This window comes from Eriocheir sinensis, chromosome 28 (genome assembly GCF_024679095.1).
Source record: "Eriocheir sinensis breed Jianghai 21 chromosome 28, ASM2467909v1, whole genome shotgun sequence".
NCBI lineage: Eukaryota > Metazoa > Arthropoda > Malacostraca > Decapoda > Varunidae > Eriocheir > Eriocheir sinensis.
The window spans coordinates 13,726,309-13,752,796 of record NC_066536.1 but is presented as its reverse complement, the minus strand read 5'-3'; the positions used below and the strand labels follow the sequence as shown (position 1 = coordinate 13,752,796).

At 44.6% G+C, this 26,488-nt stretch overlaps 2 protein-coding genes across 4 annotated transcripts in view; one reads left to right on the top strand and one right to left on the bottom strand.

The window, feature by feature from the left end:
* Nucleotides 1-21,487, top strand: part of LOC127004588 (NACHT domain- and WD repeat-containing protein 1-like) — a 55,308-nt gene extending 33,821 nt beyond the window's left edge. For 2 of the 3 annotated variants that reach the window (XM_050872472.1, XM_050872474.1), the window contains 16 exons: nucleotides 345-581; nucleotides 1,559-1,696; nucleotides 3,031-3,147; nucleotides 4,061-4,190; nucleotides 4,732-4,925; nucleotides 5,627-5,733; nucleotides 6,367-6,532; nucleotides 7,092-7,217; nucleotides 8,314-8,457; nucleotides 9,284-9,463; nucleotides 9,814-10,032; nucleotides 10,279-10,491; nucleotides 10,875-11,049; nucleotides 11,194-11,328; nucleotides 11,838-12,048; nucleotides 13,960-16,172. In XM_050872472.1, the coding sequence (XP_050728429.1) occupies nucleotides 345-581; nucleotides 1,559-1,696; nucleotides 3,031-3,147; nucleotides 4,061-4,190; nucleotides 4,732-4,925; nucleotides 5,627-5,733; nucleotides 6,367-6,532; nucleotides 7,092-7,217; nucleotides 8,314-8,457; nucleotides 9,284-9,463; nucleotides 9,814-10,032; nucleotides 10,279-10,491; nucleotides 10,875-11,049; nucleotides 11,194-11,328; nucleotides 11,838-12,048; nucleotides 13,960-14,008 (2,541 nt within the window). In that variant the 3' untranslated portion in view covers nucleotides 14,009-16,172. Of the gene's footprint in view, nucleotides 1-344; nucleotides 582-1,558; nucleotides 1,697-3,030; nucleotides 3,148-4,060; nucleotides 4,191-4,731; nucleotides 4,926-5,626; nucleotides 5,734-6,366; nucleotides 6,533-7,091; nucleotides 7,218-8,313; nucleotides 8,458-9,283; nucleotides 9,464-9,813; nucleotides 10,033-10,278; nucleotides 10,492-10,874; nucleotides 11,050-11,193; nucleotides 11,329-11,837; nucleotides 12,049-13,959; nucleotides 16,173-18,133 lie in introns of those variants that run through there. The other variant, XM_050872473.1, reaches the window with a different exon arrangement.
* Nucleotides 21,488-21,538: 51 nt separating this feature from the next.
* On the bottom strand, nucleotides 21,539-25,359 carry LOC127004590 (B9 domain-containing protein 1-like). The gene is made up of 6 exons (XM_050872477.1): nucleotides 25,199-25,359; nucleotides 23,946-24,127; nucleotides 23,410-23,521; nucleotides 23,145-23,253; nucleotides 22,832-22,950; nucleotides 21,539-22,282 (listed from the first exon to the last, which is right to left on the bottom strand). Exons 2-6 carry the CDS (start codon nucleotides 24,075-24,077, stop codon nucleotides 22,113-22,115), a joined length of 642 nt encoding a protein of 213 aa, XP_050728434.1. The 5' UTR covers nucleotides 24,078-24,127; nucleotides 25,199-25,359; the 3' UTR covers nucleotides 21,539-22,112.
* Nucleotides 25,360-26,488: the final 1,129 nt, after the last annotated feature.

Here is a 26,488-nt window from a genome sequence, read left to right as displayed (position 1 = left end):
GGGTATATGCATTCTAGTTCTTTGAGTCTTCAGCCTGTGCCCTTTGCGTTCACTGTCTGTTTTAGTGTTTATTCAGCCTCTTGTAGTCTCTCTTTAGCTTTCAGTCTGTCTAATCTAACCTTCAATCGGTCACATTTAGCCTTAAGTCTGTCTCTCTTAGCCTTTACTCGAACCTTTAGCCTTCAATCTGCCTCCTTTGTCTTAAATCTGTCTCTTTTAGCCTTTCAATCGGTCACATTTAGCCTTCAGTCTGTCTCTCAGTCTTAACTCTCTCATTGTTAGCCTTCATTGAGTCTCTTTGCCATGGCGGAGTACAAGTCTTCTCTTCCTCTTCCACCGTGCAGGGCGTGCGTCACATGTCCTCGTTCCTGATGCACGTGTGGTCCAAGGCGTGCAAGGTGCGGCCGCTGGTCATCATGATAGACGGCATCGACCAGGTCAAGAGCTACGGGTCCACCTCGCTCGAGTGGGTGCCGCGCGAGCTGCCGGAGAACGTGAAGCTGATCATGACGGTGCGGGACGACTCGGAGCAGATGCGTCTCCTGCAGAGCATCATCGAAGACCGCGCGTGCTTCCTCAAGGTGTGTAGAGAGGGATAATGGGCCAATCTTACAGTCCAATGCAGCAAGTTTGTAAGCTCCCCAACCAAACACAACACACGACGAAAATTCCTTGTATAGTGTTTGGCGTTGATATAAAAAGTAGGAAAATTTAGAAATCCACACGGGAAATCTCTTTATTAGTACCTGGTATTGAGTAGAAATAACGGATCATTGTGGAGAACATAGTTTGGTTTGGGCGCTTACAATGACTGTGCTGGACTGTCGAACTGACCCTAAGACCCGATTGCGCGCGGAAGACTTTCGTTCACTGGGTAGCGAACGAAAGCGGGTGACTGTAAGACCGGCCCAATGATAGCGAAGGAAGGGATGAGGGATGGAGAGACAACTAGAAAAAGGGCGGAGAGAAGTGATTTGAGGATATCCAACACACATATATACTAGCTGTGTGTGTTTATGTGCGTGTGTGTATGTGTGTGTGTGTGTGTGTGTATGTGTGTGTGTGTGTGTGTGTGTGCATGAGTACCTAGGATGTGGAAGACTAACTGTAACAAAAGAGCATCAGAGAGAGTTAGATAAATTAATATATATTTGAATAGTTATACAGATAGAAAGATAGATAGAAAGACAGATAAATTAATAGGGAGGTAGATAGCTAGACAGGTAGAGAGACAGACAGAGCGTGTGTGTATGCGTGAAAATGACAGAAGCTGACATAAAGCTTTAAGCCCGTGTTCTTAACCATACCGGCGCTTCAGCTCGAGCTCGCCTGATTGAAAAGTCCCTCGTGGAAGTTGCTGGGATTTTCATGGACTACTTTGTGATTCTAGTGACAGTTGTACACGATTTCTACAGCTTGAACGGAAAAAAAAACATGGAAACCCGGTCAATATTATCCGTGGACTTAGAACAAAAAGGCGTAATAGGATCGCAATATGTCTAAGAATATATACCGTAGAATCTTTAGCACCGTCTCCCCTTCACTCGCGACCCCTCAGATCCCGCCGCTGACGCTGGACGAGGGTTACACCAAGTTCGAGGGGATCCTGAAGACCCACCACCGCAGCGTGAACAAGGAGCAGCGGGACCTGGTCAGCAAGTACATCCAGGAGTGCCCGCTGCCGCTCTACGTGGAGGTGAGGGAATGGGACCGTAGCGTCATCTGATTATCGTACTCAGCACAGTGTATTTTCTGGTTTCTGACTCATAACTATTGCAAAAAAATATCGATAATTAGTGGTTTTGATAATAACTTTAATTGGATATCGTTGTTGGTGTGGATATCGATAATTAATGGTTTTGATAATAACTTTAAATGGATATCGTTGTTGGTTGTTGGTGTGGGTACGTCAATGCAATGTTCTAAGTACGATAATCTGGTGACACTCGATCCACTTAAGGCTGTGGCGAGTGTGACTTTACCTTTCCTCTATCTCACCTGGTTTCTCTGCTTCTCTGTTCTTCCTTTCCCTGGTGAGGTGACAAGTCTACTACGAGTGTGACTTTCCCTTCCATTGCCTTGCCTTTCCCTCACTTCACTTGACTTCTCTGCTTCTCTTTTCTTCCTTTCCCTGGTGAGGTGCTATGAGGGTACTGTACGTGTGAGTGACTTTCCCTTCCCTTTCTTTACCTTTCGTTCACTTCTTTCCCCTTTCCTTCTCTTCCCTTCACTCCCCTTTTCTTCCTTTGCTTTCCCCGTTTGTTCCTTTCCTTCCCTTCCCTCCTCCTCCTTTTCCTTGCCTTCCCTCCTCTTCCCTTTCGTTGTCTTCCCTTCCCTTCCCTTCCCTTCCCTTCCCTTTCGTTCCCTTCCCTTCTCTTCCCTTCCCTCCACTTTAGTTCCCTCACCCTCCTATCCCTTCCCTTCCCTTCCCTTCCTTTCCCTTTCCTTCCCTCCTCCTCCCTTTCATTGTCTTCCCTTCCCTTCCCTTCCCTTTCGTTCCCATTCATTGTCTTCCATTCCCTTCCCTTCCTTTTCGTTCCCTTCCCTTCTCTTCCCTTCCCTTCACTTTAGTTACCTCACCCTCCTATCCCTTCCCTTTCCTTCATTTCCTTTCTCTTCCTCACCCTTCCCTTCCATTCCCTTCCCCTTCCTTCCCTTCCCTTCCCTTCCCCTCCCTTCCTTTTAGCCCCCTTACCCTTCTCTTCTTTCCCTTCCCTTCCTTTCCCTTCTCTTCCTCACCCTTCCCTTCCCTTCCCTTCTCTTCCCTTTCCCTCCCGTTCCTTCCCATCCCTTTCCTTCCCTTCCCTTTCCCTATCTTCCTTTTAGCCCCCTTACCCTCCTCTCCTTTCCCTTCCCTTTCCTTCCTCACCCTTCCCTTCCCTTCTCTTTCTCACCCTTCCCTTCCCTTCCCTTCCCTTCCCTTCCTCTCCCGTTCCTTCCCTTCCCTTCCCTTCCCTTCCCTTCCTCACCCTTTGCCTTCACCCCTCCTAAGCTGCGCCTCATTCACCCGCGCCTCCCTCCCCCACCCAGATCGTGGCTCGCATGGCCTGCCACTGGACGGGCGCAGAGTCTCAGCTGCCTCTCAAGTCGACCCTCATGGAGCAGATCAGCGTGGTCTTTGACGAGCTGGAGGAGACGTACGGCCCGGTGAGATCCTTATTATCTCTCTCTATTGGTCTTTATTTTCTCTTTATTGGTCTTTTTTTTCCTTTATTGGAATTTATTGTCTCTCTTTATTGGTCTTTATTGTATCTCTTTATTGGTCTTTATTGTCTCTTTATTGGTCTCTTTTTCTCATTATTGGAATTTATTGTCTATCTTGGTCTTTATTATCTCTCTTTATTGGTCTTTATTGGTCTTTTTTTTCTCTTTATTGGAATTTATTGTCTATCTTGGTCTTTATTATCTCTCTTTATTGGTTTTTATTGTCTCTTTATTGGTCTTTTTTTTTTGCTCTTCATTGGAATTTATTGTCTATCTTGGTCTTTATTATCTCTCTTTATTGGTCTTTATTTTCTCTTTATTGGTCTTTTTTCTCTTTACTGGAATTTATTGTCTATCTTGGTCTTTATTGTCTCTCTTTATTGGTCTTTATTGTGTCTCTTTATTGGTCTTTATTGTCTCTCTTTATTGGTCTTTATTATCTCTCTTGTTTTAATTTTCTCTTTATTGGTCTTTTTTCCTCAATATTGGAATTTATTGCCTCTATCTTGGTCTTTAATGTCTCTCTTTATTGGTCTTTATTTTCTCTTTATTGGTCTTTTTTCTCATTATTGGAATTTATTGTCTATCTTGGTCTTTAATGTCTCTCTTTATTGGTCTTTATTGTCTCTCTTTATTGGTCTTTATTGTCACTCTTTATTGGTCTTTATAGGACTCTCCCGCCTTCGTTTTACTCCTTATAAACTTAGCATCACTTCCCTGTATCCCACCAGCGTTATTTTATAGTGTATTTTCTTTCCCTTCTCCCCATTTTCTTTATCTCGTGTTCCTCATGCTTCTTGTCTCACTGCTCTGTTCTCTATGCCCCGTGCCCCGTGCCCCGCCGTGCCTCGTCCAGGTGGAGGTCTCGCACACGCTGGGCTACCTCACCGCCGCCAAGCACGGCCTCTCCGACTCCGAGATGATCGACATCCTCTCCTGCGACGAGGCGGTGCTGGAGAAGGTCTTCGTCCACTACATCCCGCCAGGTGTGTGTGGGGGGGGGGTTGTGGGGGGAGGTGGGGGGTGGAAGGGTTGTGTGTGTGTGGGGGGGGGGGGGGGGCGGGGTACGTATGTGTATGTGTGTGTGTGTGTGTGTGTGTGTGTGTGTGTGTGTGTGTCTCAATATCTCTTACTTATCTCCTTATCCTTACAACATTTTTCCCTATTTGCTGCTTCAACATGCTGGTATCAGTTTATTGTACCCATTCTTATCCTCACCTTCTACCTGCCAAGCTTTAACCACTCACCTATCATTGCTACGTCAGTCTTTGCCCTTTGGTCTTTAGTGAATCTGAATGTCTATCTTCCTCTTCCAATCTTTTTTTTTTTTTACAACAAAGGAGACAGCTCAAGGGCAGAAAAAAAGGAAACAATAATATAAAAAAAGCCCGCTACTCGCTGCTCCTAAAAAAGAATCCAAAGAGGTGGCCGAAAGAGAGGTCAATTTCGGGAGGAGAGGTGTCTTGATACCCTCCTCTTCCAATCCAAACGTCTATCTTCCTCTCCCTCCTCCTCCTCGCCCCTCAGTCCGCCGGTGTCCCTCGCTGCTGTGGGTGCAGATCTCGAAGCAGCTGCAGCCGTTCCTCATGAAGACCATCGTGGCCGGAATCTGCCTCTTCACCTGGCGCCACGAGAGCTTCAGGGACGCCGCGCGCTCTCGCTACCTCGGCACGCCGGACCAGATCAACATGTGCTGCACGGCCCTCATCGACTACTTCCAGGTAACCGCCGTGCTCCTGTGCCGATGCCTTGACAACACGCTCTTTGGTTAACTCTTGCATTAGGAAGTTGGACAGGAACGAACAAACAAACTAGCTAACTAACTAACTAACTAACTAACTAACTAACTAACTAACTAACTAACTAACTAACTAACTAACTAACTAACTAACTCACTCACTCACTCACTCACTCACTTCCTAGCTTCTTTTATCAACGCTCTGGGTAACTCTTGCATTAGGAAGTTGGACAGGCTATAAGAATGAACTTTTTCTCTTAACACGCTTCATGGTCAACTCTTGCATTAGAAAGTTGGACAGGATATCAGGATGGGCTTTTTCCTGTCAACACGCTGTCTGGTTAACTCTTACATTAGAAAACTGGACAGGGTATATACGTAAGAATTAACTCCAGTAGAATGCGGTTAGCAAATTCAGAAGAGCTGTAAGCATGGACCTAACGATAGCAGATAGATAGCAAGGGAAGGTAGATTGCGACGGGAGAAGAGTCTTGCATCAGGGTATCTCTCTCGTTCCTTACCTCACTTTACTAATCCCAGCTTCGACTTACTGCTTCATCAGTGCTCTTCATAAACCTTGCATCTCTTCCTTAATTATGTCCCATCCCAAGTTAATTTCCCTCCTGTAGTTACGTTCTCTTCCCCTCCGTTTCCGTTACCTCACGTTCGCGGTACTTTCATCAGAGCAAGTGGGCGAACGGAGCGAAGAAACCGATGACGGACGCCGAGGAGGGGGCGGAGGAGGGCAAGGAGCGGTACGTGCTGGACCAACCCACCAAGTACCGCGGCAGGTGAGTTCAGGTGTTGAGAGATAGATAGATAGATAGATAGATAAAGAGAGTGAGACAGATGGACACAGAAAATATGTATTGTACTGATTTTCAACTCTCCTTCTTTTCCTTTCTCATTTTTCTCTTGCTTTCCCTTTCGTCCTCCTCCTCCCCCCTCTTCGTCTTCCTCCCCCTCTTCCTCATCCTTCCCTCTTCTTCATCCTCCCCTTCTTCGTCCTCTTCTCCCTCTTCGTCTTCCTCTCTTTCTTCGTTCTTCTCCCCCCTCTTCCTCTTCCTCCCTTCTTCGTTCTTCTCCTCCCTTCTCCTGTCGTTTTCCTTCTTTTCCTCAACTTCTTTGTCCTCCTTCCCTTCTTCGTCCTCCTCCTCCTCCTCCCCTTCTTTGTCCTCCTTCCCTTCTTCATCCTCCTCTTCCTCTTCCTCCCCTCTTCGTTCCTCTCCTCCCTTCTGCTGTCGTTATCCTTCTCTTCTTCAACTTCATTTTCTTCCTTTCCTTCTTCGTCCTCCTCATCCTCCTCCCTTTCTTTGTCCTCCTTCCCTTCTTCCTCCTCCTCCTCCTCTTCTTCCTCTTCACTTTCCCTCCCGTCTTCGTCTTCATCTCCTTCCTCCTACCTGTCTTCTCCCTCCACCCCGCAGCAACATGTCCAAGATCTCGGTTCAGCCCGTCTTCAGCCGCCACAACCGCCGTAAGCTGGACGAGTTGCCGTACCAGGTGCTGCAGCTTCGGGGCCGCATCCTGGAGGAGTTCGTGCTCAACTTCGACTGGGTGTACGAGAAGCTCTGCGGCTCAGACACTTACCAGGTGCGTCCATGCCCTCACCTGCACCTGCAGGACACCTGTTACGAATGCAGTTACCTTACTCACCTACCTTATTTACGTTCTTACCGACTGATGTGGTTTATATTCACACTTTGAGGATACTTGTTGCATACACTTGCCACTCAGTTGTCAGTTAGTACATCAGTAAGTCAGTCAGTCAGTCAGTTAATCAATAAGTTAGTCAGCTCATCAGTAAGTCGATCAGTCAGTTAGTCAGTCAGTCAGTTCATCAGTAAGTCAGTCAGTCAGTTAGTCAATCAGTTCATCAATAAATAAGTCAGTTAGTTAGCCAATCAGCCAGTCCATCATTCAGTCAGTCAGTTACTTCACCAGTCAGTCAATCAGTTAGTCAGTCGATGAGCCAGTCTATCTGCAAGTCAGTCAGTTGGTCAGTCAGCCAGCCAGTCGGTCAACTAACTATTCAGACTTTTTTCTCCTTTTTCCCCGTTCGTCCGGCAGTCAGACAATCAGACAGACTTACTAGCAACTCTCTCCCTCACTCTCTCATCCACTCACTCAGTCCCCCTTCCACCCTTCTCAGGTGCTGGAGGACGTCTCGCTGGCCCTCACCAACCACAGCAACAACGTCGAGCTGGTGCTGCTGAAGGAGGTGCTGGAGCTGGCCGCCTACGCCCTGGGCTACGACGGACGCCAGTTCTACTCTCAGGTACGTTGAAGACAAAAATATCACCATGTCTTGCTTTAAACACGTGACGAAAGAGGGAGTCCTAGAGAGATACTGCGAACTCCAATCACGGGTATATACAACTGAGGAGAAAAATATCGACCGTCTTGCTTTGAATTCGTTGTGAGGAAAGAGGGGGCCCAGGAAAAGGATGCTGCAAGGAATTTAGGATTGTATAGGAGTAGTGGAAAGAGTACAGGAAGACTTGGCATTGATGGGACTGAATGAGCATCGGGCAGAAGACAGAGTATAATGGAGGTGAGCCATAAAGCGTCCAACCGCTCAGGAAGAGTGAACACGGACGTTACACGAAATGATGATAGGAGTAGTGGAAAGGAGAATGGGAAGGGGACGATTCTTGTGGCTCTGAAAATCTGCCTCTCTATCTACAATTCGAGGAAAATAATGGAGTTCCAAGAGAAGGATGCTGCAAGAATATTAAGATGACCTGTGAGTAATGGTGAGGAGAATGGGAATGGAATGGTTTCTGTGACTCTTACGTTAAACTCTTTGTGAGGAAAAAGACTGTCCATATTTTTATACGTCTCTGGGTCCCACTACGACTATTTTCCAAGGCCACAGGGAAGATTAATCGGGTTTTCATGGCTGATTATCCCGTTCATGGTGAAGAAGTCATGTAAAACCATCACTGAGATCACAAACAGTCCATGAAAATCCCAGCAACTTATACAATAGGCTCTCCAAATAGGCGGACTGAGACGCCGATACGTTTTTGAATACTGACTTGAGTTTGAAAGAATGATACTCCAAGGGAATTAGGAGGGATCAGGAGTAAGGGAAAAGGAAAGGGGAAGGGGACGAGTCTTGTACAACTTTGCCAGATTGTCGTACTCAGCCTCTTATATCTATCGACTTCCGACCCAAAAACTGTCTTCTGGGCCCCAATAACTAGATTCATTTATATATATCGTTATAATAGTTAATCCCTGATGTTTCTTGGCAATAGTTAGGCGTCAGAAACCGGTAAATACTATGCTCTGAGTACGACAATCTGGCAACGGTGGTCTTGTAGCTACCTCTGCAAACCTCTGAGCGGCTCCCTTGGTCTGTGTTGCAGGTGTACGGGCGCCTCACCACCCTCATGAAGGACCCGCAGAACCAGGAGACGTACCCGATCATCAAGAAGCTGTACGAGAGGGCCGCGCACGCCCCCGTCCCCTGCCTCCTCTCCCTCACCGTCTGCCTGCACGAGCCCTTCCAGGTGAGTTGACGCGCAGGTATGGATGCTCATGAAGAAAACAGACGTCATTTTTTTTTTTTTTACAAGGGAAACAGTTCAAGGGCACACGAAAAAGTAAACAATGAAAAAAAAAACCGCTACTCGCTCCTCCCAAGTATCACCCGCTTGGTTCTAATTGCATGCTAATCTTGTTTGTTTGTTTCTTTGTTTGTTTCGACGCGAGGGTTTATGTAAAGATTCTCAGGCCACCTTTTCGTCCCTCGCCTCACTAACCATCACTTGCATATTTTATTTACCTGCTTTTCCTTCTATTTCCGCCTTTCTCTTCTATTTTTCTTCGTTTACCCATTCCTCAGTCTTCCCCTTTCCGTTCCTTACCCTCCATTACCCCAAACACCACTTCCCATCATTCTTTGCATACTTTCTTTATCTATTTCTTTTCCCTCCGCCTCATTCTTCTATTTATCTTTGTTTACCCGTTCCTCAGTCTAACCCATCCCGTTCCTTACCCTATATTATCCCAAACACCACTTCCCATCACTCTTTGCATACTTTCCTTATTCATTTATTTTCCCTCCGCCCCTTTCTTTTATTTCCCTTTGTTTAACCATTCCCCAGTCTTCCCCATTTCCTTCTCTCCTCCCATTACCGAAACCTCCACATCCCATCATCACTCGCATACTTTCTTTACCTACATGCTTCTATTCTCTCTCTCTTTCCTCCCTTTTCTCCCATTTCCTTTTATATTTCTTGCATTCCCCAGTTTCCCTTTCCGTCATTACCACCACCATCACCACCTCCATCCATCGTCCCAGTCCGTCATCCCAGCCTTCCTTCTCTCCCTCAGGACCAGAACATGAAGCTCGGTGACGGCCAGGTTTACTTCAACGCGCTGATCCGGGCGCGTCACAACCCACACTACGTCATCACCTTGTCGACGGAGCGCGGGGAGATCGCCGTCTGGAACATCTTCACCATGACCCCGGTTCGAACCCTCACCGGCATCACGCAGCCCCGGAAACTGAAGGTAAAGTGTATGATGGGAGTGTCTTTCTTTTTGTTTGTTTGTGTTGTTGTGTTTTCTTTTTCTCTCTCTCTATCGCTGTCTTTGTGTCTGTGTCTCTTTCTCTCTTGGTTTTGTTCTTTCTACTTCTTCGCTGCCTTCGTATTCTGCTTCTTCGATCTGATTTGTGTGTTTTTTTGTATTATGTTCCTTGTTGACTCTTCTATCTCTCTTTCTTTCTGTGTCTCTGTCTCTCTTGTTTTTGTTCTTCCTACTTCTTCGTTGTCGTCTTCTTCCTTCTCTTCGGTCTAACATCCTTCATCATCGTCGTCCTTTTCTTCGGGGTCACATTCTTCCCCTTCGGTGCTCCCCAGATGATCGACGACTACCGCTGCCTGGTGCTGTGCGGGCGGGAGTTGCGGATCTACAACTTCGACGAGGGTCTCTTCGTGATGAAGCTCCGCGAGGTGATGAACCAGAAGATGCCTTACTTCGGCCTCCACGACAAAGATCACGTGGTGGCGCTCTCCCGCTCGCGAATGTACGTCAACATGATGAACCTCCAGAACGGGGACTGCGTGGCCACTTTCAAGGTACTGGTGTGCGTGTGTGTGTGTGTGTGTTGAGGAATTACTTCTCACTCATAGAATAGAAGAGTTTGACCAGTTTCATCACAGGCTTAATGTTTGTTGACCTCTCTTCTGACCTCTCGCTCTTGTGATGAAATTGGTCAAACTCTTTTCTTCGATGGCTCTGTTCTCTGTGACCATGTGTAACTTATGACTATTTGTTACTCTACCGTTTTGTTACTCTATTCATCGTCTCGTTCCGTTCCTCAGGTGGGCGAAGACAGGTTCCTCAATAGCCTGATGGTGTCGGAGAACGGGAAGATCTGTGTGTGCGGCGACGAGACGCAGAAGCCCTCGGCCCTGCTCGTGTGGGACCTGGAGCTGCGCAAACTGATGTACGACCTGCGCATCCCGCACCACGAGTTCATCACGCGCCACGCCGCCATCACCAAGGAGGGCCACTACGTCTCCTGCGTCTGTCGCGTGAGTCAGGGGTCTTTTGTACAGCAGTGAAGAACCAGCGCAGTTTTTTCGCTTCTTTTTCCATTTTTGTCTTTCCTACCATAACAGTTTGGTACGTACTTAAGCGCTTGAATGAAAAAAAAAATTGCTTCGTGGCTTGCAAGTGACTTTTTTCTTTCCTCCTTACCCTTTAAAATGCTCTTCTCTTCCTTTGTTCCCTTGCAAGTCACTTTTCTCTTCCCTTATTCCCTCGCAAGTTACTCTTCTCATACCTCCTTTCCTTGTAAGTTATTCCTCTCTTCCTTTCTTCTCTTGCAAGTTACTCTTCCTTTCTTCCCTTCTAAGTCACTCCTCTCTTCCCTTCCCCTTTCAAGTCATTCTCTCTTCCCTCGTCCCCGCTGCAGGAGGTGGACGAGCCGGCGCCTAACTTCATCGTGGTGTACGATCTCCAAAGCGGCACACTCTTCAAGAAGTGGAAGCCCGGCGTCAATATCATCTCCATCGCCATCTCCTCCGCCGGCAGCTGCGTCATCGTCGGCCTTGAGGACTCGAAGCTCATGGCCTACGATCTCATCACAGGTGCCTATATTTCATTTATCTGAGCTGGGAAAGGAAACCGACATTTTTTTCTTGATATGTGGATGTTGGTGAGAGATGTTGATGGAAGAAGAGGTTCAGATTGTCGCTTGTTATCTATTCTAACGCTGACCTCGACCCCCGCAGGCAACCCTCGCTGGACGCTGAAGGGCCACACGGCGCCGCCCACCACCATCCGCCTGGACAACCGCGGCCTGCAATGCCTCACCTACGACGCGCTGGGCCGGGACCGCTCCGTCAGGGTGTGGGACATTCACACCGGTGAGCCGCGACACACACACACACACACACACACACACACACACACTGAAGCACCACAGATATAAACACCTGTACAATATAAAGATTTCTAATGATGCTATATTGTAACCTGTACTAAAATCCCTGAAAGAAAGCTGTGAAAACAATAGTTAAGTACAGACAGTTTGTTAAGGAGGAACAGAAAGGGAAAGATCAACAATTAGGTAGAACAACAATATAGTAAGAACAGCAATCACCCACGAACGGTTAGGTAAGAACTTCCTTTCCGTCATCAACGCCTACATCCTCCTCCTTCACGTGTAGATAACAACAAGAAACAACAAATAAGTAAAAATAATTGGTAGAAGAAAAGTATTTCAGTTTAAAAAATACTAAGAATGTAGGTAAGGAAAGACGAGCAACTAAGCTCAAAAACGATCAGATAAAAACTCATTCTCAGCTCATCCTCACCTACATACATCCTCGTCCTCAAGGCCTAGAGTAAATCCCTTTCTCCCTCTCCCTCTCAGGTAACAGTCTGGCGGTGCTGACGCCAGACCAGTCCATCACCGCCTGCGAGATCTCGAGCGACGGGAAGGCGGTGGTGATGGCGCTGGAGGGGCGCAACGAGATCGTCACCTTCCTGCTGTGCCACCAGAAGGGCGTCGACGGCCACGCCTCCCCGAAGTCCTACGGCAACGACACCAACAGAGGCAAAGTGTTCGACCTGAGCCAAGCGGGGTGAGTGTGGGCCCGCGTGTGTGTACCTGTGTGTGTGTGTGTGGGTGGGTGGGTGGGTGGGGAGATGGGGGGTAAGAGAGAGAGAGAGAGAGAGAGAGAGAGAGAGAGAGAGAGAGAGATTTTTTAGTTTGCATGTTAAAGCGTTTCCCCAAGATATCTTTTAAAAGTCTGATCACGCATGTCAACACAATTTATTTTTTTCAACTAATGGAGCATGTTTATCATTAACCGATTTATATTTATCAATTACCAACTAACAGACAGCTTGTGGCATGCATATATAAATAGTTCTAATAAATCTAAAGTGACATTTGTATTACGTTATGACTTTTTTTGTGTCTAACTTCACTTGCATCTCAATTAAGGTGGACAAGTTTAATTTCAAGTTGCATCCACTTATTATAATCCTACACTTAAGTTACTCCTACTAATCCCACATCATCCTCTTTATTTCCAGTTTCATTTCTTGTTATTTTTCTATATTTTAAACTTTTCAATACTTTCAAAATCATATCCTTCCTTCCGTTCGTTGACTTCTTTTCATTTTACCCTTCTCTTTATTTCCGGGTATTCTCCTTTCTCATTTCTTGTTACTTTGCTATATTTTAACTTCTCAATACTTTTAAAATCGTCTCCTTCCTTCCGTTCGTTGACTTCTTTTCAGTTTCCCCTCCTCTCTATTTCCGGGCATCCTTCAGTCTCATTTCTTGTTTCTTTATATTTCTAAATTTTCAAGTCTTTCAAAATGATCTCTTTCCTTTCTTTTTTGTTCCTACTTTCGGTCTCTCTCACCCATCAGCATCTGCATCCTTCATAATCATCTTCCTTCCACCCATCGTCTGCTATAATGCTTTCTTTTCATCACCCACATCCACCATTCCACCCTTCCATCTTTCTTCGTATTTCCTTCCATTCCATCCTTCCTTGCGATCTCTTCCATTCTCCCATTTTCGTGTTTCCTTCCACTCCATCCCCTGTTGTTATCATTCCTCTCGGCTTCTTCCATTCTCCCATCTTCGTATCTTCTTCCATTCCATCCACTGTGTCTAACCTTCCTATCGACCTCTCCCTCATATCTTCATCTTCTGCAACCCATCTCATCGTCACCCCAAGTTTCAACCTCACCCTCACTCCGTTTCCTCACCCACATCCACCATTCCACCCTCCCATCCTCGCATCTTCTTCCATTCCATCCACTGTGTCTAACCTTCCTATCGACCTCTCCCTCATATCTTCATCTTCTGCACCCATCTCATCGTCAGCCCACGTTTCAACCTCACCCTCACTCCGTTTCCTCACCCACATCCACCATTCCACTCTCCCATCCTCGCATCTTCTTCCACCCCATCCACTGTAGCCATCCTTCCTTTCCGTCTCCTCTTCCTCATATCTTCATCTTCTGCACCCATCTCATCGTCAGCCCACGTTTCAACCTCACCCTCACTCCGTTTCCTCACCCACATCCACCATTCCACTCTCCCATCCTCTCATCTTCTTCCATTCCATCCACTGTAGCCATCCTTCCTTTCCGTCTCCTCTTCCTCACTCATCTTCACCCCTCTCATCGTTACCCTAAAAAGTTTCAACATGACCATTGCCTGCTCCTTCCTCTCAGTCCATTCCTTCCAGCGTTGCCAGATTATCGTATTCACCACAACGTTTTTATTTTTTTTAAGCCTCAGACTCTCGTACTAATACAAATAACGACAGAAAATCATTAAAGTTAGCATTAAAACTGTTATTTATTGAGGTTTGTGTTTTTTGCTATAGTTATCGGGTCAGAAAGTACGAAAATGCAATGCGATGAGTACGATAATTTATTTGGCAACGCTGATTCCTTCCCTCGCCCTGTTCCTCTCTCCAGCATGCTTATAGTAACCTCCCCTCCCGGGTCTGCATGCCTCCCTACAGCACGTGGCCCATGTCCGGTGATACTGAGGAAAACATGCTGTGGAGTTAAGTCATGCAGCAGCAGCATCTCCACCCTCGTCGCCGCCGCCGCCACCGCCTCCTCCACCTACCCACTGCATGTTCCCGCCCGCCACCACAAAGCGTATCCACTTATTACGCCTCCTCCTCTTCCTCCTCTTCCCTTCCACTTCCTCTTACTCTTTCCCGAACGTTGTGCATCTCTCGACTTCAGATATAGTACAAGAGTTTATGCTAATCGTTCAACTGTGTGTTCTTTTAGCATTAGTACTATTGTTTTTATCACTACTACTACTACTACTACTACTACTACTACTACTGTTCTGCATGCGGGGAGACAGAACGATGAATGGATGAGAGACAGCGATGTACCTAATACCACGATGCTTCAAATTATGTAAAGACGCTTCGAAATAACAGGACCGAAGCTGTGAATGAACCCTGTCCCCCTACCCACCCCCTACCCACCTGTACAGAGCTAATTAGTGCATGTTACATTAGTGTGTCCATAGCTCACCTGAGGGCCCCGAGTGCTCTGTAGGAACCGTCGAGTTTACACATGATATAGGCTGTTTATTATCTGGTTTAAAGTTTGATGGATAAAGTTTTCCTCCTGTTCCTGATCCTCCTTGGTTTCTCCTTTTTTCTTATGTTTTCTCTTATGTTTTCTCCCCAATTTTCATCTTGTTCTTCTTCTACTTTGCTTTTCTCCCCTTCCTTTTTCTTTCCGTTTTCTTCCTTCTTGTTCTTGTTCTTGTTCTGCTTCTACTTCGCTTCCTACTTCCGCTTCTCCATGATTTATTCTTCTCCTTTCGTCTGTCTCTTTTGTTCTCCCTAATTTCCATCCTCTTTCTTGTTCTTCCTGTTTTTCTACGTCGTTTCCCCACTTTATCCTCCATGATTATCCTTTCTTCTTACGTTCGTCTTCTCTCTAATTTTCCTCCTTTTGTTTTTCTTCTTCAGTTTCCCCTTCTGCTTCCCCTTTCCTTTACTCCCCTCGTTTCTTCTTACGCCTGTTTCTTTTCCCTAATTTTCCTCCTCTTTCTAGTTCTTGTTCTTCATCAACTTCGCTTCTCCCTTTCTCCACTGTGATGCTTGTAATCGGTTGGTTGGCTTCAGAGACTAAGCTTCACCCGATGCATGCGACTCTAACCATGACTTGAGGAAACCATTTGCCTGTTGGGTGTCGCTGGGTGGACGAAGGAGTGACACGGAACGGCTGAGCACAACAAAATTTCCACAATCCCACGGCTGCAGCATCTTTGTTTTTAGCATGATTGTGTAGGCGAATAGAACTCAGCCTCACCCCTCTTGCACCCAGCGACTCCCTCCCTATTCCTTCATGGCCTTCACTTGCATGCACCGGGATGAGGCAAGGGGCGGGTCTTACTTGTTCCGTAATCCTAAACGTATCGGACTCCCATCACGAGCATCTCCCAAAGCCACAGAAAAGATCAACCCGGCTTTCATGGGTGATTTTTTTTTTCCCGTCCAAGATGCGGAAGTCGGGTAAAACTATCACTAGGTTCACAAAATAGTCCATGAACATCCCAGGAATTTCTACAACAAGAGGCTTTTCAAACAGATGAAGTGAGGTGTCGATACGTTTAGGAGGAGGGGCCACAGCCGTCATTCAACCAATTGCGCGCGTCAGAAAGTGAGAAGTGGGAGGAGCTTACCTGTCGAGCTAACCTGAACGGACTGTAGATACCATTGCGATGTGTCTATTTTGTATTCGTCTATTCACACCAAATATATCAGGGCGTTTTAGGCTAAATACTTATTATTGTTATTCTAGGTTAAGAAACGCTTCGTGCTTGGGTAAGAGGTAAGTTCACGCCATGGAAATAGTCGCGGCGTTATTGTGTATGGACCACGTGACATTCCCTTGCTTGTATCCGTCCCCCTCCCCCCCCCCACCGTATCCCGCTGGCTGCCCTCCATACCCAGCCTCCGCCCCCCTCAGCCTAGCGCCGCACCCCCCCACACACACCCGTCTGGCTTAGTTCACTTTGTAGATATATTATGGTAATTAAAGAAAATTGTGCCCGTGCTGGTTTTCATTCATGTGTTTTGACGGTTGTCCTTTTTTTTTAGGGGGGGGAAGATGACGATACAGAGAGCTTGTGTTTATGCTGTTTGAACAGTTATTAAAAACTGAAGATTCACAGGATGTACATAAACTTAAGGCAGTCTTCACTATTTTAACTTTTTCCTAAGACTTGTATGACTGAATCTATATTAACTAAGTCTTTCAAAGATTGCTGCTTCTCCAAGGACGCTTAAAGACTATTACATGACCTTGGTATAATATTCACGTGTGAAAGAGTGAAAGAGCCGCCTAGACACCAGCGAGACCACCACATTGGATATACTGTTGTTTTTACTCTTAACTATTGCAAAAGAACATCAACAATTAACCAATTCAACGATTACTACAAATGAATTGGAGGAGGCAGTTTTTTGGTTCGGAAATCTGCAAATATAAGAAGCTGAGTAGGACAACCTGGCAACGTTGGGTCCAGGTGGAGGAAGGGGGCGTGGTCTTGTGGTGTGACGTGCAGGTGACCCTCATGTGTGTGGTGCCTCAGATCAACATTACTCATTATGACTCATCGGTGAACCTCAAATGAAGGCTGTGTGGGAGTGACTTAGGACTCATATTGGTGTTTGTGAACCTCGTGAGTGATGCCAAAACGAGTGAGTCAGTGGCGTGTCGAAACGAGGTGGTTCACGGATACGAAGCACGGGAGGGCGGGAGGCACTGCATGGCCGCCTCCGAGACACATCAGGCAAGTACTTCATCAGTGTGACACTCTGAGAACGGTCCTCATGGTGATTCCTGTGTTCTCGATAACCTTCCAGCTCTCCATGCGCGCTTTCAAGTGGAGTAAAGATGAGGTTCGTTAACGGTACCACTTATTCTACGCAAACTAACGTGGTGGCAGAGGCAGGCAGGTTGTGGAGTATTGGAAGGTGGTGAAGGTCAAGAAAGGATGGGGTCAGTAAGGAAGAGGCGGCAGGCAGGCAGGAGGTTGGGGAGGTTGGGAAGATGGTCAAGGAAGGATAAGGTCAGGAAGGAAGAGACGGCCGCAGGCAGGAGGTTGGGAAAAAGGTCAGGAAGGAAGAGACGGCAGGCAGGCAGGGTTCGGACTATTGGGAGGTGGGGAGGAAGGTCAAGGCTGGGTAAGGACAGGAAGGAAGGAAGGGAGGAGGAGATTGAAGGTCGGGAAGGCAGTGTGGTCTGTAGGGAGGCAGGGAAGGGTAACCTGTCCCCCATCAAATTGTTGTAAAAAGGAAAACTTGACTAAATATTGAAATCTAACTTAAGTGGTAACCTGTCCCCCATCAAATTGTTGTAAAAAGGAAAACTTAACTAAATATTGAAATCTAACATGTGGTACTGTCCCCCATCAAATTGTTGTAAAAGGGAGAACTTAACTAAATATTGAAATCTAACTTTAGTGGTAACCTGTCCCCCACCAAACTGTTGTACACAAATACCACTGAATAGCAACTTGGGCTCGGGAGTGCAGTGGGTGTTATTGTAGATAAAGCCCCTTCTCCCTTCCGCCTCAAAGAATCACTCCATGTCGGGCAATCTTCCATCCATCAGGACAATGTATCCAAATGCAGGCACTCGTATAGCTTTTACTGTAATATATAATCGCTGAAGTTTACTGTGTGTGTGTCTTGCAAAAGGATATCAAGACAGTTACGATGCCAAAGGTATAAATGTAAAAATCTTGAGGTAAGTTCGTGTTTGTCGGTGTGATCCTTCCACTAACTCTATGGTGTTTGCTTAGTCAAGACACACTCCTCATGCCTGTATTGTGAGTATTCAGTAATTTCTATTTGTCATTTAGTATTGCTTTAGAGAATGAGATCAAGTATAATAGGTAGACTCATTTTTTATACTGAAATTGTAGTGAAGGTTAATAATATGGTGTCACAGGTAAATGTCTAAAGTGATTAAACTTCCTTAGCTTTGTTAGGTATGATTGTGCTTTCTTTTTGTGTCTGTGATTTGATGATAACTTAACCAATCTCTCAGGTATGTGTTCTAAGTGATTAAACTTCCTTAGCTTTGTTAGGTAATCATGTGTTTTCTTATTATGTCCATGAATTGACACTAACTTAATCAATCTCTTTCCAGGTAAGTGTTGGCAGCCTCTGTCTGTTCCTCAGCTACAGAAGGTAAAGCAAAGTGAATGGCTTGACAAGGCCGGTGCGGTGCAGTGTAGAGAAGCAGGTGTGTGTGTGTGCGTCCGTGTGCCTCACCCCTGCCAGCGGGCCTGTGTGTGTTGGTGAAGGTGCACAGGACTCACAGCCACCACCACATGAACTCTTAAACCTGATGCCTTACTCGTGCTTAACAGAGCAGTGAAAATGAGTCTTACTCAGCCAACATATGTCTTTAAGGTCTTTTAGGAACTACTTCTGACTCGCCTCAGATTTTTTGACATGGCTCACATACTCTTGTTACTTGTATCTCGTAATACGTAATAAATACTACATGTGTATGACCCACAATCAGACTGGAGGTTTTGGGATCAGTTGCAGGTTTTTAAGGCAATGAACCCCCTCGTGTGGCAGGCTAGCGGGACTGTGGGGTAAGAGACAACTCATTTTGTATAATAATAATAACTGGTCCATTACAACACTAAGTTATCCCTCGCCCTTGGCGCTGCTGTGAGGGTAGGGCCAGGGCGAGGCAGTGCTGTTTGGTGATCTGGCTGTGGACTTACATATAGCATAGTTTAAACTGAAGTTCTGCTACTTAGCTTTATGAGAATACATCTTTGCAGTGACCATTCTAATAAAATAATAGAGCATCATGACTTCAAAAGATATGTAAAAAAAAAGCATTACATCATGACTATTAGAATTGGTGAAAAATGTGGCATACCCTGTTACTGAGAGGGAATTCCAAGTATGTGTGAATCTTGGAATTGAGGAATTCTAGTCAACTATTCTCATTGAGCTGAGTGAAGGAACAAACCCATCATGTGTTAGAAGTGGCCGAGCTCTCCTGCAGGACTTGGTCAAAAGTTAGTGTAGATAAACTACTAAGATCAGTGTTTTCTGCCCTTCAGAGTGTATGAAATGTTCTTAAGTGTTAGATGAATTATCAATTTTACTGCAGAATGACAGTGGTGTTGGGTGGCTGCTTATATTGTGTACACTGTGGCTGTAGTAATACCACAGAAACTGATATTAGTGAATGAATTTTATAAATATATTCAGAATATTTAGTTTAATACATCAACATGCACTCATGCATGCATGTATTAATATTAAGATATATATATATTTATTTTGAACTTTTGCTTAAAACATCAGCATGCATTCTTGTGGGCATTTCAGTGAGTGTTATTTACAAAAGTAGCAACTTTCTGCAGGATTTGATGATGAGTAACACAAAACAACAATACAATGGGTTTATGGCTCTTTTGTCAGAAGCACCACACATGATCATAGCAACTGTGACGCCATGACCGTGAACCCCAATCTGTCAATCTTCTGTCAGAATGTATGACCACAAATCTTGAAAGTTCAGTGACTCATTAGGGGAACTTCCTTGTACTAGCCGGAATATTTTTCATAATTCACGGGACAGAGTGGTCTTTGCAACTTATCATTAGAAACTTAGACAGTCTTGTGCTACTGACAGTATATTACAGAGGATGTATTTTACCACTTGAGTAATTTTTGAATATGCATCAAGGTAACTTTTAGTGTAGGTGAAGAGGAAAGTAAACAGTCCTTTTACATGATTTTTTAGGGCATTCTGAAACTTGAAGTTGACATCTCTTGATGGGAACTTTAAATGCAATTGTATTGAAAAGTTCCTGCATGTGATACAGTACCTTGTGTTACTCACTCCATTAAGGCAGTCTATTTTTACAGTATTTTTAAACACCCAATTACAACAATTACCTGAGAACAGAGCACGCTACATAATGCTGCCTGAGTGATGGGATTGAGGTGTTCTTGCCGACACCGGTGTTAACGCTGACCCACAAAGGCGGGAATAGAAGAGAATGCTAGTGTTCCCCATGCTAGGTGAGGCTTGATTGAGGGTCAAGTTTATGCTGCTACTGACCATGAAGTTTTAGTTTGGCATGTTCAAATGCTTTAAGTTAGCAGTGATGGTTGGCAAGTTTTTGAGCCTTGGCATTGTTCAGTCAGTTTGAGTCATGGTTAGACATGTTAATTTTTCAGGTCACTGAAAGCAAGACCATTAATGCTGTGCGGATTGACAAAGTTTTTGTTGATAGAATGTGTGAAGCCACGTTTTGGTCACTTGCCAAGATTGTCACGGTGATACAACTGAACTTAGTCTGTTACTCTACTTGACATGGCAGGATGAGGTAACTGAAAGGCTTTGTTAAGCATTCTCTGTGTTTTCCTGGGTAAGATAAGTGTTGGAAACTGGCAGTCATGTTCACCAAGTTTATAAGGTTATTGAAAATGTTTGTTGATTTTGCCATGGTAAGATACATATGTATCTGGAACAAGTGATCATCTTCACTGTAATATTGTTGACATTATCTGTTGGTCAGCCTGTGCGCGTGCCACGGTAAGACAGCTAATGGGAGCCGGTGGTCAGCCTCCGTGACTGATACCATTGATTTTCACCCTCTCAGCCTTAACCGTTGCAAGGCCTTGGTGTCCCAGGGAGGGTCCTCAGGTTGCATCACTTCAGTGTTGCTTTTACCCACAAAGAGAACACCACACTTGCAGTTTCAAAAGTTACCACCACTGAACCTCATCATCATCAACATTCTCTCAAATACACCATCAATATACCTGCTGTAGAGGGCGCAAGTGTCAATCAGCAGCATAGTTCTTTGTAGTCACCCCTTTGATAAAGAGCCCTGAGCCTCTTATCCTCCACACCAAGCTGACATGCTTTCCCTCAAGTGTCCTGTTGAGAAGGGTGACAGTGGGAACTTTTTTTTCATCCACGAAACGGTCGAAACCTCACAAGTGGCTAATGGATAGGCAGAAAATTCAGCGTTTGGATACAGAATCTATGCAGTTCCTCTGTTAATAGCATCTCTTTACACCTTCTCTGTTGGTACAGATTCCATGTCTTACAACGTTTTGTGTCAGAAAACTAAAACGCGATCCCTGTGGTGAGGTTTTTTCTAGCCAGGAAGCTGTAAGTTATGACTCGTGCTGTAGGTGTTGTTATTTGTGACTCACGTTCACTGCGTAACCATGTCGTAATTCTGTACATAAACTGATTGTAATTTGCTGTATATATATCTCCTTTGTTCATAACATCTCTTTTATCTTGTTTATTATTTTTGTTACCCCCACCTTTGATTTTTGGCGTTCATAGTGAGTGTCACGGAAGAGGTTGAACTATGAGCTTACCTGCTAAACAATCCTTAGTGCTTTGTGGAGTTACATATTGGCTTCTTGCTCATCATAACTTATTTTTGGCTCGTGTCTGTGTGTGTAACACATTTGTATGGAAATAAGAAGAGTAGAAACAAGACCTGCTGTGTATACATTTCCTTTCCTTGGTAATTTCAGTGATAGAAAAATCTGTTGGGCAATTTTTTATTTTATTTCTTGATTACATAAAATGTGAAAATATATGACTAGAATCAAATGACTCATTCTTTGGCAGTTGCATTCATAAATAATAAAAAAAATATTTTACACAATGTTTGTGTTCGGAATTAAATAAGATTTTATATGCTATTGTTAGGGAAATAGAAACCGCAGAGAACAGTTTGGTGGGCACTGATTTGTGGTGTTACAGGTTTATCTCGACGGGAGAATTAAAAATATTTAGAATGGATTGCCTGGCTCACAATGCAGGAAACTCAAGCAAATGGTAGAAATTATGTTACAGGATAAAGCAGATTGTACATTCATTTTACAAACTTGTGGATGGAATGATTAATAGTGGACAACACAAAGTCAAGGCATAATAGAGAAGTGTACAGATGCATAGACACCTAACCTGTTGAAGCTCCACTCAGTGACACTTTGCAGACAAGGTGCCCTAGCGCCCCTATACTCTATAACTCACTGCGGAGAGAGATTTCCATTTCACATTAGACTAGCATAATAAAGGCACCTGATACCTTGCATCCTTAGGGGTGGAGGGTGAGTTAGGCATCACTCTGACCTTCTCGAGGCACTGTCACAGTCTGGGGTGGTGGGGCGGCACCCAGGTAGGGGGCCTTGGAGGGCGCACCACAATCATAGCCCAGCTTGGCAAAGTCCTTCATCATTACATTAAAGGTGATGGTGACTTCTCCGTGAGACCTCACACGAGTCACTGAAAGATAATCAGAAGGGATTTTATTTTTAATTTACGTGCCGGCACTAAAGGAAGTGAAATAGGTTAGTATTTGAAGATCCTGAAAGAGTGATCAATTTTAGGAATCTGCACTTATAATGAGAAAGAAGGTTGAAAGTTGACACTTTCTAAAAAATTCCCTGTTCAGGATTGTTTCAAAAGGTTTAAAAGGATCAGACAGTAAAGCTAAAGGAATCAGTTTGAATGATAAGAGCAATCACACTTATTAGGCACAGGTTGTATGTATGAATATTTCCAGCAGAAGGAAAGATAGATGTTGATAAGCAGTAATGGAAGAGTCTGACCTTGCAGGTTGTCAGTGCAGGAGTTTAATTTTTAGGAGCAAAAAGAGAAACTTCAAGACCAAAAGCCAGAAGATTTGCCAGAATGGATAAATATTACCAAAAATTTTATCTGGCATAATAAAAGTCAGTTAGAGGAAGACTGGAAGGACTATGAACTGAATCATCCACAGTTGAATTTTCAGCAAAACTTTGCAATGACCATAAACAATGTTACTGTCCTCACCTTCCCTGCCCCGGCCCTGAGCGATAATCTTAGGGTTGAGGAATTCAGGTCTCCGGCCCGTGAGCCATGACATGAGTTTCTGGATGGTGGACGCTGACTCCGGCACAAACGTTCGAAGCCTGAAAGTTATGCATTGGCTGTCAGTCTTTGTTCATTCAAGCAGATGAACGGTGTAAATACTTCATGGAGAATCCAGTGTATTACATTTCCAGAATCTTATCAAGTTAAAAATGCATATCATGGAAATAAAAACAATGAAAGCAAATAAATACAATACCTGTTGATAACAGAGCAAAGACCAAGAACACAGTACCTGCGGGTGTGGGTGCCCGGAGTGATGGGGACGTGGCAGGCCGTGTAGCCCACAATGACTATGTTGCCAAAGAAGTCTGTCCCGTACACACTGAGGATGATCTGTGGCCCTGTGATGGAGGACGAACATCCTTACAGGGAAATGTTTGTAATGACTTCTCAAATGAAAAGTAATAAAAGTTAAAAAAAAACTAATTTTCTCAAAAATGAACACCAGGACTTGTATTTTAGTATGTGAAATCACTATAATCATAAAAGGAACCTACATCCATAAGGGTTCGTTGATTTGTATGTGATGTCTATTGGGAAGTTCCAAACAAAGAGCTGCCGTTCATCATCACTACAACATGCTGTCTGGGACACACACTCCTCCAGGCCCTGTGAGAGATGAAGAGAAAATGGTGGCTTTAGTGGGAGGCTAACCTAAAACACATTAGCAGTCTGTGTACTGTAGACTGGATGAAGAAAATCTGATGAACAGAAGTATTAAAGCAGAGTACAAGGCATTTTTAAAATTTTTTTATTCAGCATTGGAGCCGACAAGTTTTCTGTTACTTACAATTATCTGGACACAAGAGGATGGCTCTCTTTGCCATAGATGGGGGCATATGTTAAGCTGTGCATGGCCTCAAGTGCTTACCTTTGTCTTATTGGCCTTCAAGCGTGTGGTGGGAAAGAACCTACAACCCAGGGACACAAGGCAAGGATAACAACCTGGTGACCACAATTTACCTTATAAATGTGTGTAGATAAAAGGATGGAATTGACTTTGATAACTGAGGCTTTACTTGGAGCTACTCACAGACACCACCTCCCAGTCCTGTCCGGCAGTGAAGCAGTAGTTGAAGTGAAGGTTGTCTCCCCCCATGAAGCGGCCGGCCTCCACCTGGCCCGACACACTCACCAGGAACACGCTCGGGGATGACATGGACATTTTGGTGAAGACTCAGCAGGACGGAATGGCAGGAAGGATGCAAAGTTTATCTGTGAAAGGAATCATTACTATTGTCAACATTGTTACTGTTACTGTCACCATCAGCATTATTATTGCAGCGAAAGAAGAATTACGGAACCAAAATAATCCAATGGCTTTGACACAAACTGTACAAACAAAGACTAAGTAAATCAATTTATATTTTTTAAAAAAATATTTAGACTGTAAGGTGATGTATTTGAAGTTTTCAGTGGGTAATTGGGATTAATAAGGGCAGTTTAGGTAGTAATGTGTTTATACAAAAAAAAAGTATTAGGACAGCTATGAGCATGCATTGGATCAATTCAGGTTGAGAAAAGGTATTTAAAACTGGTTCATGAATAGGGTTATGAGTGGAATAAATTAAGCAGATAATTATGTAGTTCATGCAATTATGCAAGAATACACTCCACTTGCTTCACAAATTTTATAATCCCATTCGTATCATACATAATATGTACTTGACAAATGCTAATTTCATGGTTGTGTATTTATTTTGCAGGAGTGTGTATTGTGCCTGAACAAAGAAGAGCAGCTCCATGGTCATCCTGCATCAGAAGCAAAGATCACTCACCCTTGCAAGGTTAGGAATGTTCATTCAAAACTTAACCATTATTTTTGCACTGCTGAATTGCAGTTTTTGATGGAGGAAAGAAAAAAGTATTTTCCTCTGGTCAAGGCAGCAAACTTTGGTCCATGGACTGGGAAGGTTAACTGAAATGGAGGCGAAGGGAAATCATGAACCTAGAGGTGAAAGGTGTCCTGGTGGGGATAAGTGTGGAGGAATGATAGCGAGAGGCCAAGAACGAGAGGGCTCTGGTGACGAATGGAGTATGGGGAACGTGGGTGGATGGAACAAGGAGTCGGTCTTGCTGGTGCTGCCCAGCAAGCTTCTCTACCTGCTGAGCACTCCCATCAAGGGGACCACTGTTGTGGCATAAAGGAGAGAGGAAGTTGTAGGCGCTACATCTTCCTAATGGATAGCCGTGGGATAGGAATAAATTTATGATAGCTATTTCGCCTGCGGTTTTAATTTATATGTTGTATTTCGGCAACCAAAGTAGAGAGCACAAGGAACTCACGGAAAGTAGACCAAAGTACGGTTGTTTTCTTCAGTGTTTTAGGGGGCCTCTCAGTATTTAAAGGGCCTGGTTAAGGTTTAGGGGGGCTGGTTAGGGTTTAAGGGGTCTGGTTAGGGGTTTAGGGGGGCTGGTTAGGGTCTAGGGGGACTGGTTAGAGGTTTAGGGGGGCTGGGGCAAGGCTGGGGTGTTGTTGCCTCGTCTTTGTTTACCAACACTGTAGCGGCGGCGGGACTAAAACATTTTCGAGGACCGTTCTCTCATTTTGTTTACTGTTTTTATCTCTACTACACTCTCTCCTTCATGTGTTTCTTCGGGAGGTTTCAAGCTATTTTTAACCTGGGGTGTGGTTAGCAGTACCAAAGAAAAAAAAAATCGTACCCTAAACACTTTTGAGCCTCCGGTAGCTGACCCTCTTGTGTGATTGATTGATTGATAGTTTATTGTTGCAGGTAAACAACAAGGGAGAAGGGAGGTATCTTGTATGTATTTGCATGTATCTTGTATGTATCTGTGTATCTCGTATGTATCTGTATGTATCTTGTATGTAAACCTGCATGTATCTTGTATGTATCTATGTAATTCTTGTATCTGTAGCCTATGTATCTTGTATGTATCTTGTATGTATCTGAATATATCTTGTATGTATATGTATGTGTTTATGTATGTATCTTGTATGTATTTGTGTGTATCTGCTGTCTGTCTGTCTGTCTGTCTGGGTAGATGAGACACGGCTGACAGTAACGTAAAGGTGATGGCCAAAGGAGAGCGTTTTGAGCCCCTAGTGATGAGGAGGAAGGCGCAGGGGAAGGCACAGGCGAAGACAAAGCCGAATATGAGGGTGGTAGTGGCTGAAGGGTGGCGCGGTGTGCTCCTGGGAAAGACGACGAAGGCGAAGGCGGTGGTGGTGGCGGCGTAAGGAAGGTTAGGGTCCAAAAGCTGAAACACTGAAGAAGAAGAAGATGAAGTAGGAGAAGAAGAGGTAGAAGAAGAAGAGGTAGAAGAAGAAGAAGAAGAAGAAGAAGAAGAAGAAGAAGAAGAAGAAGAAGGAGAAAAAGAGGTAGAAGAAGAAGGAGAAGAAGAAGAAATATAATAATAAGAAGAACAAGAGTAACAAGAACAAGAAGAAGGAGAAGAAGAAAAGAAGATGAGGAAGAAAAAGAAGAAGGAGAAGAAGAGGTAGAAGAAGTAGAAGAAGAAGAGTAACAAGAACAAGAAGAATAAGGAGAGGGAGAAGAAGAAGAAAAGAAGAAGAAGAAGAAGAGAACAACAACAACAACAACAACAACAACA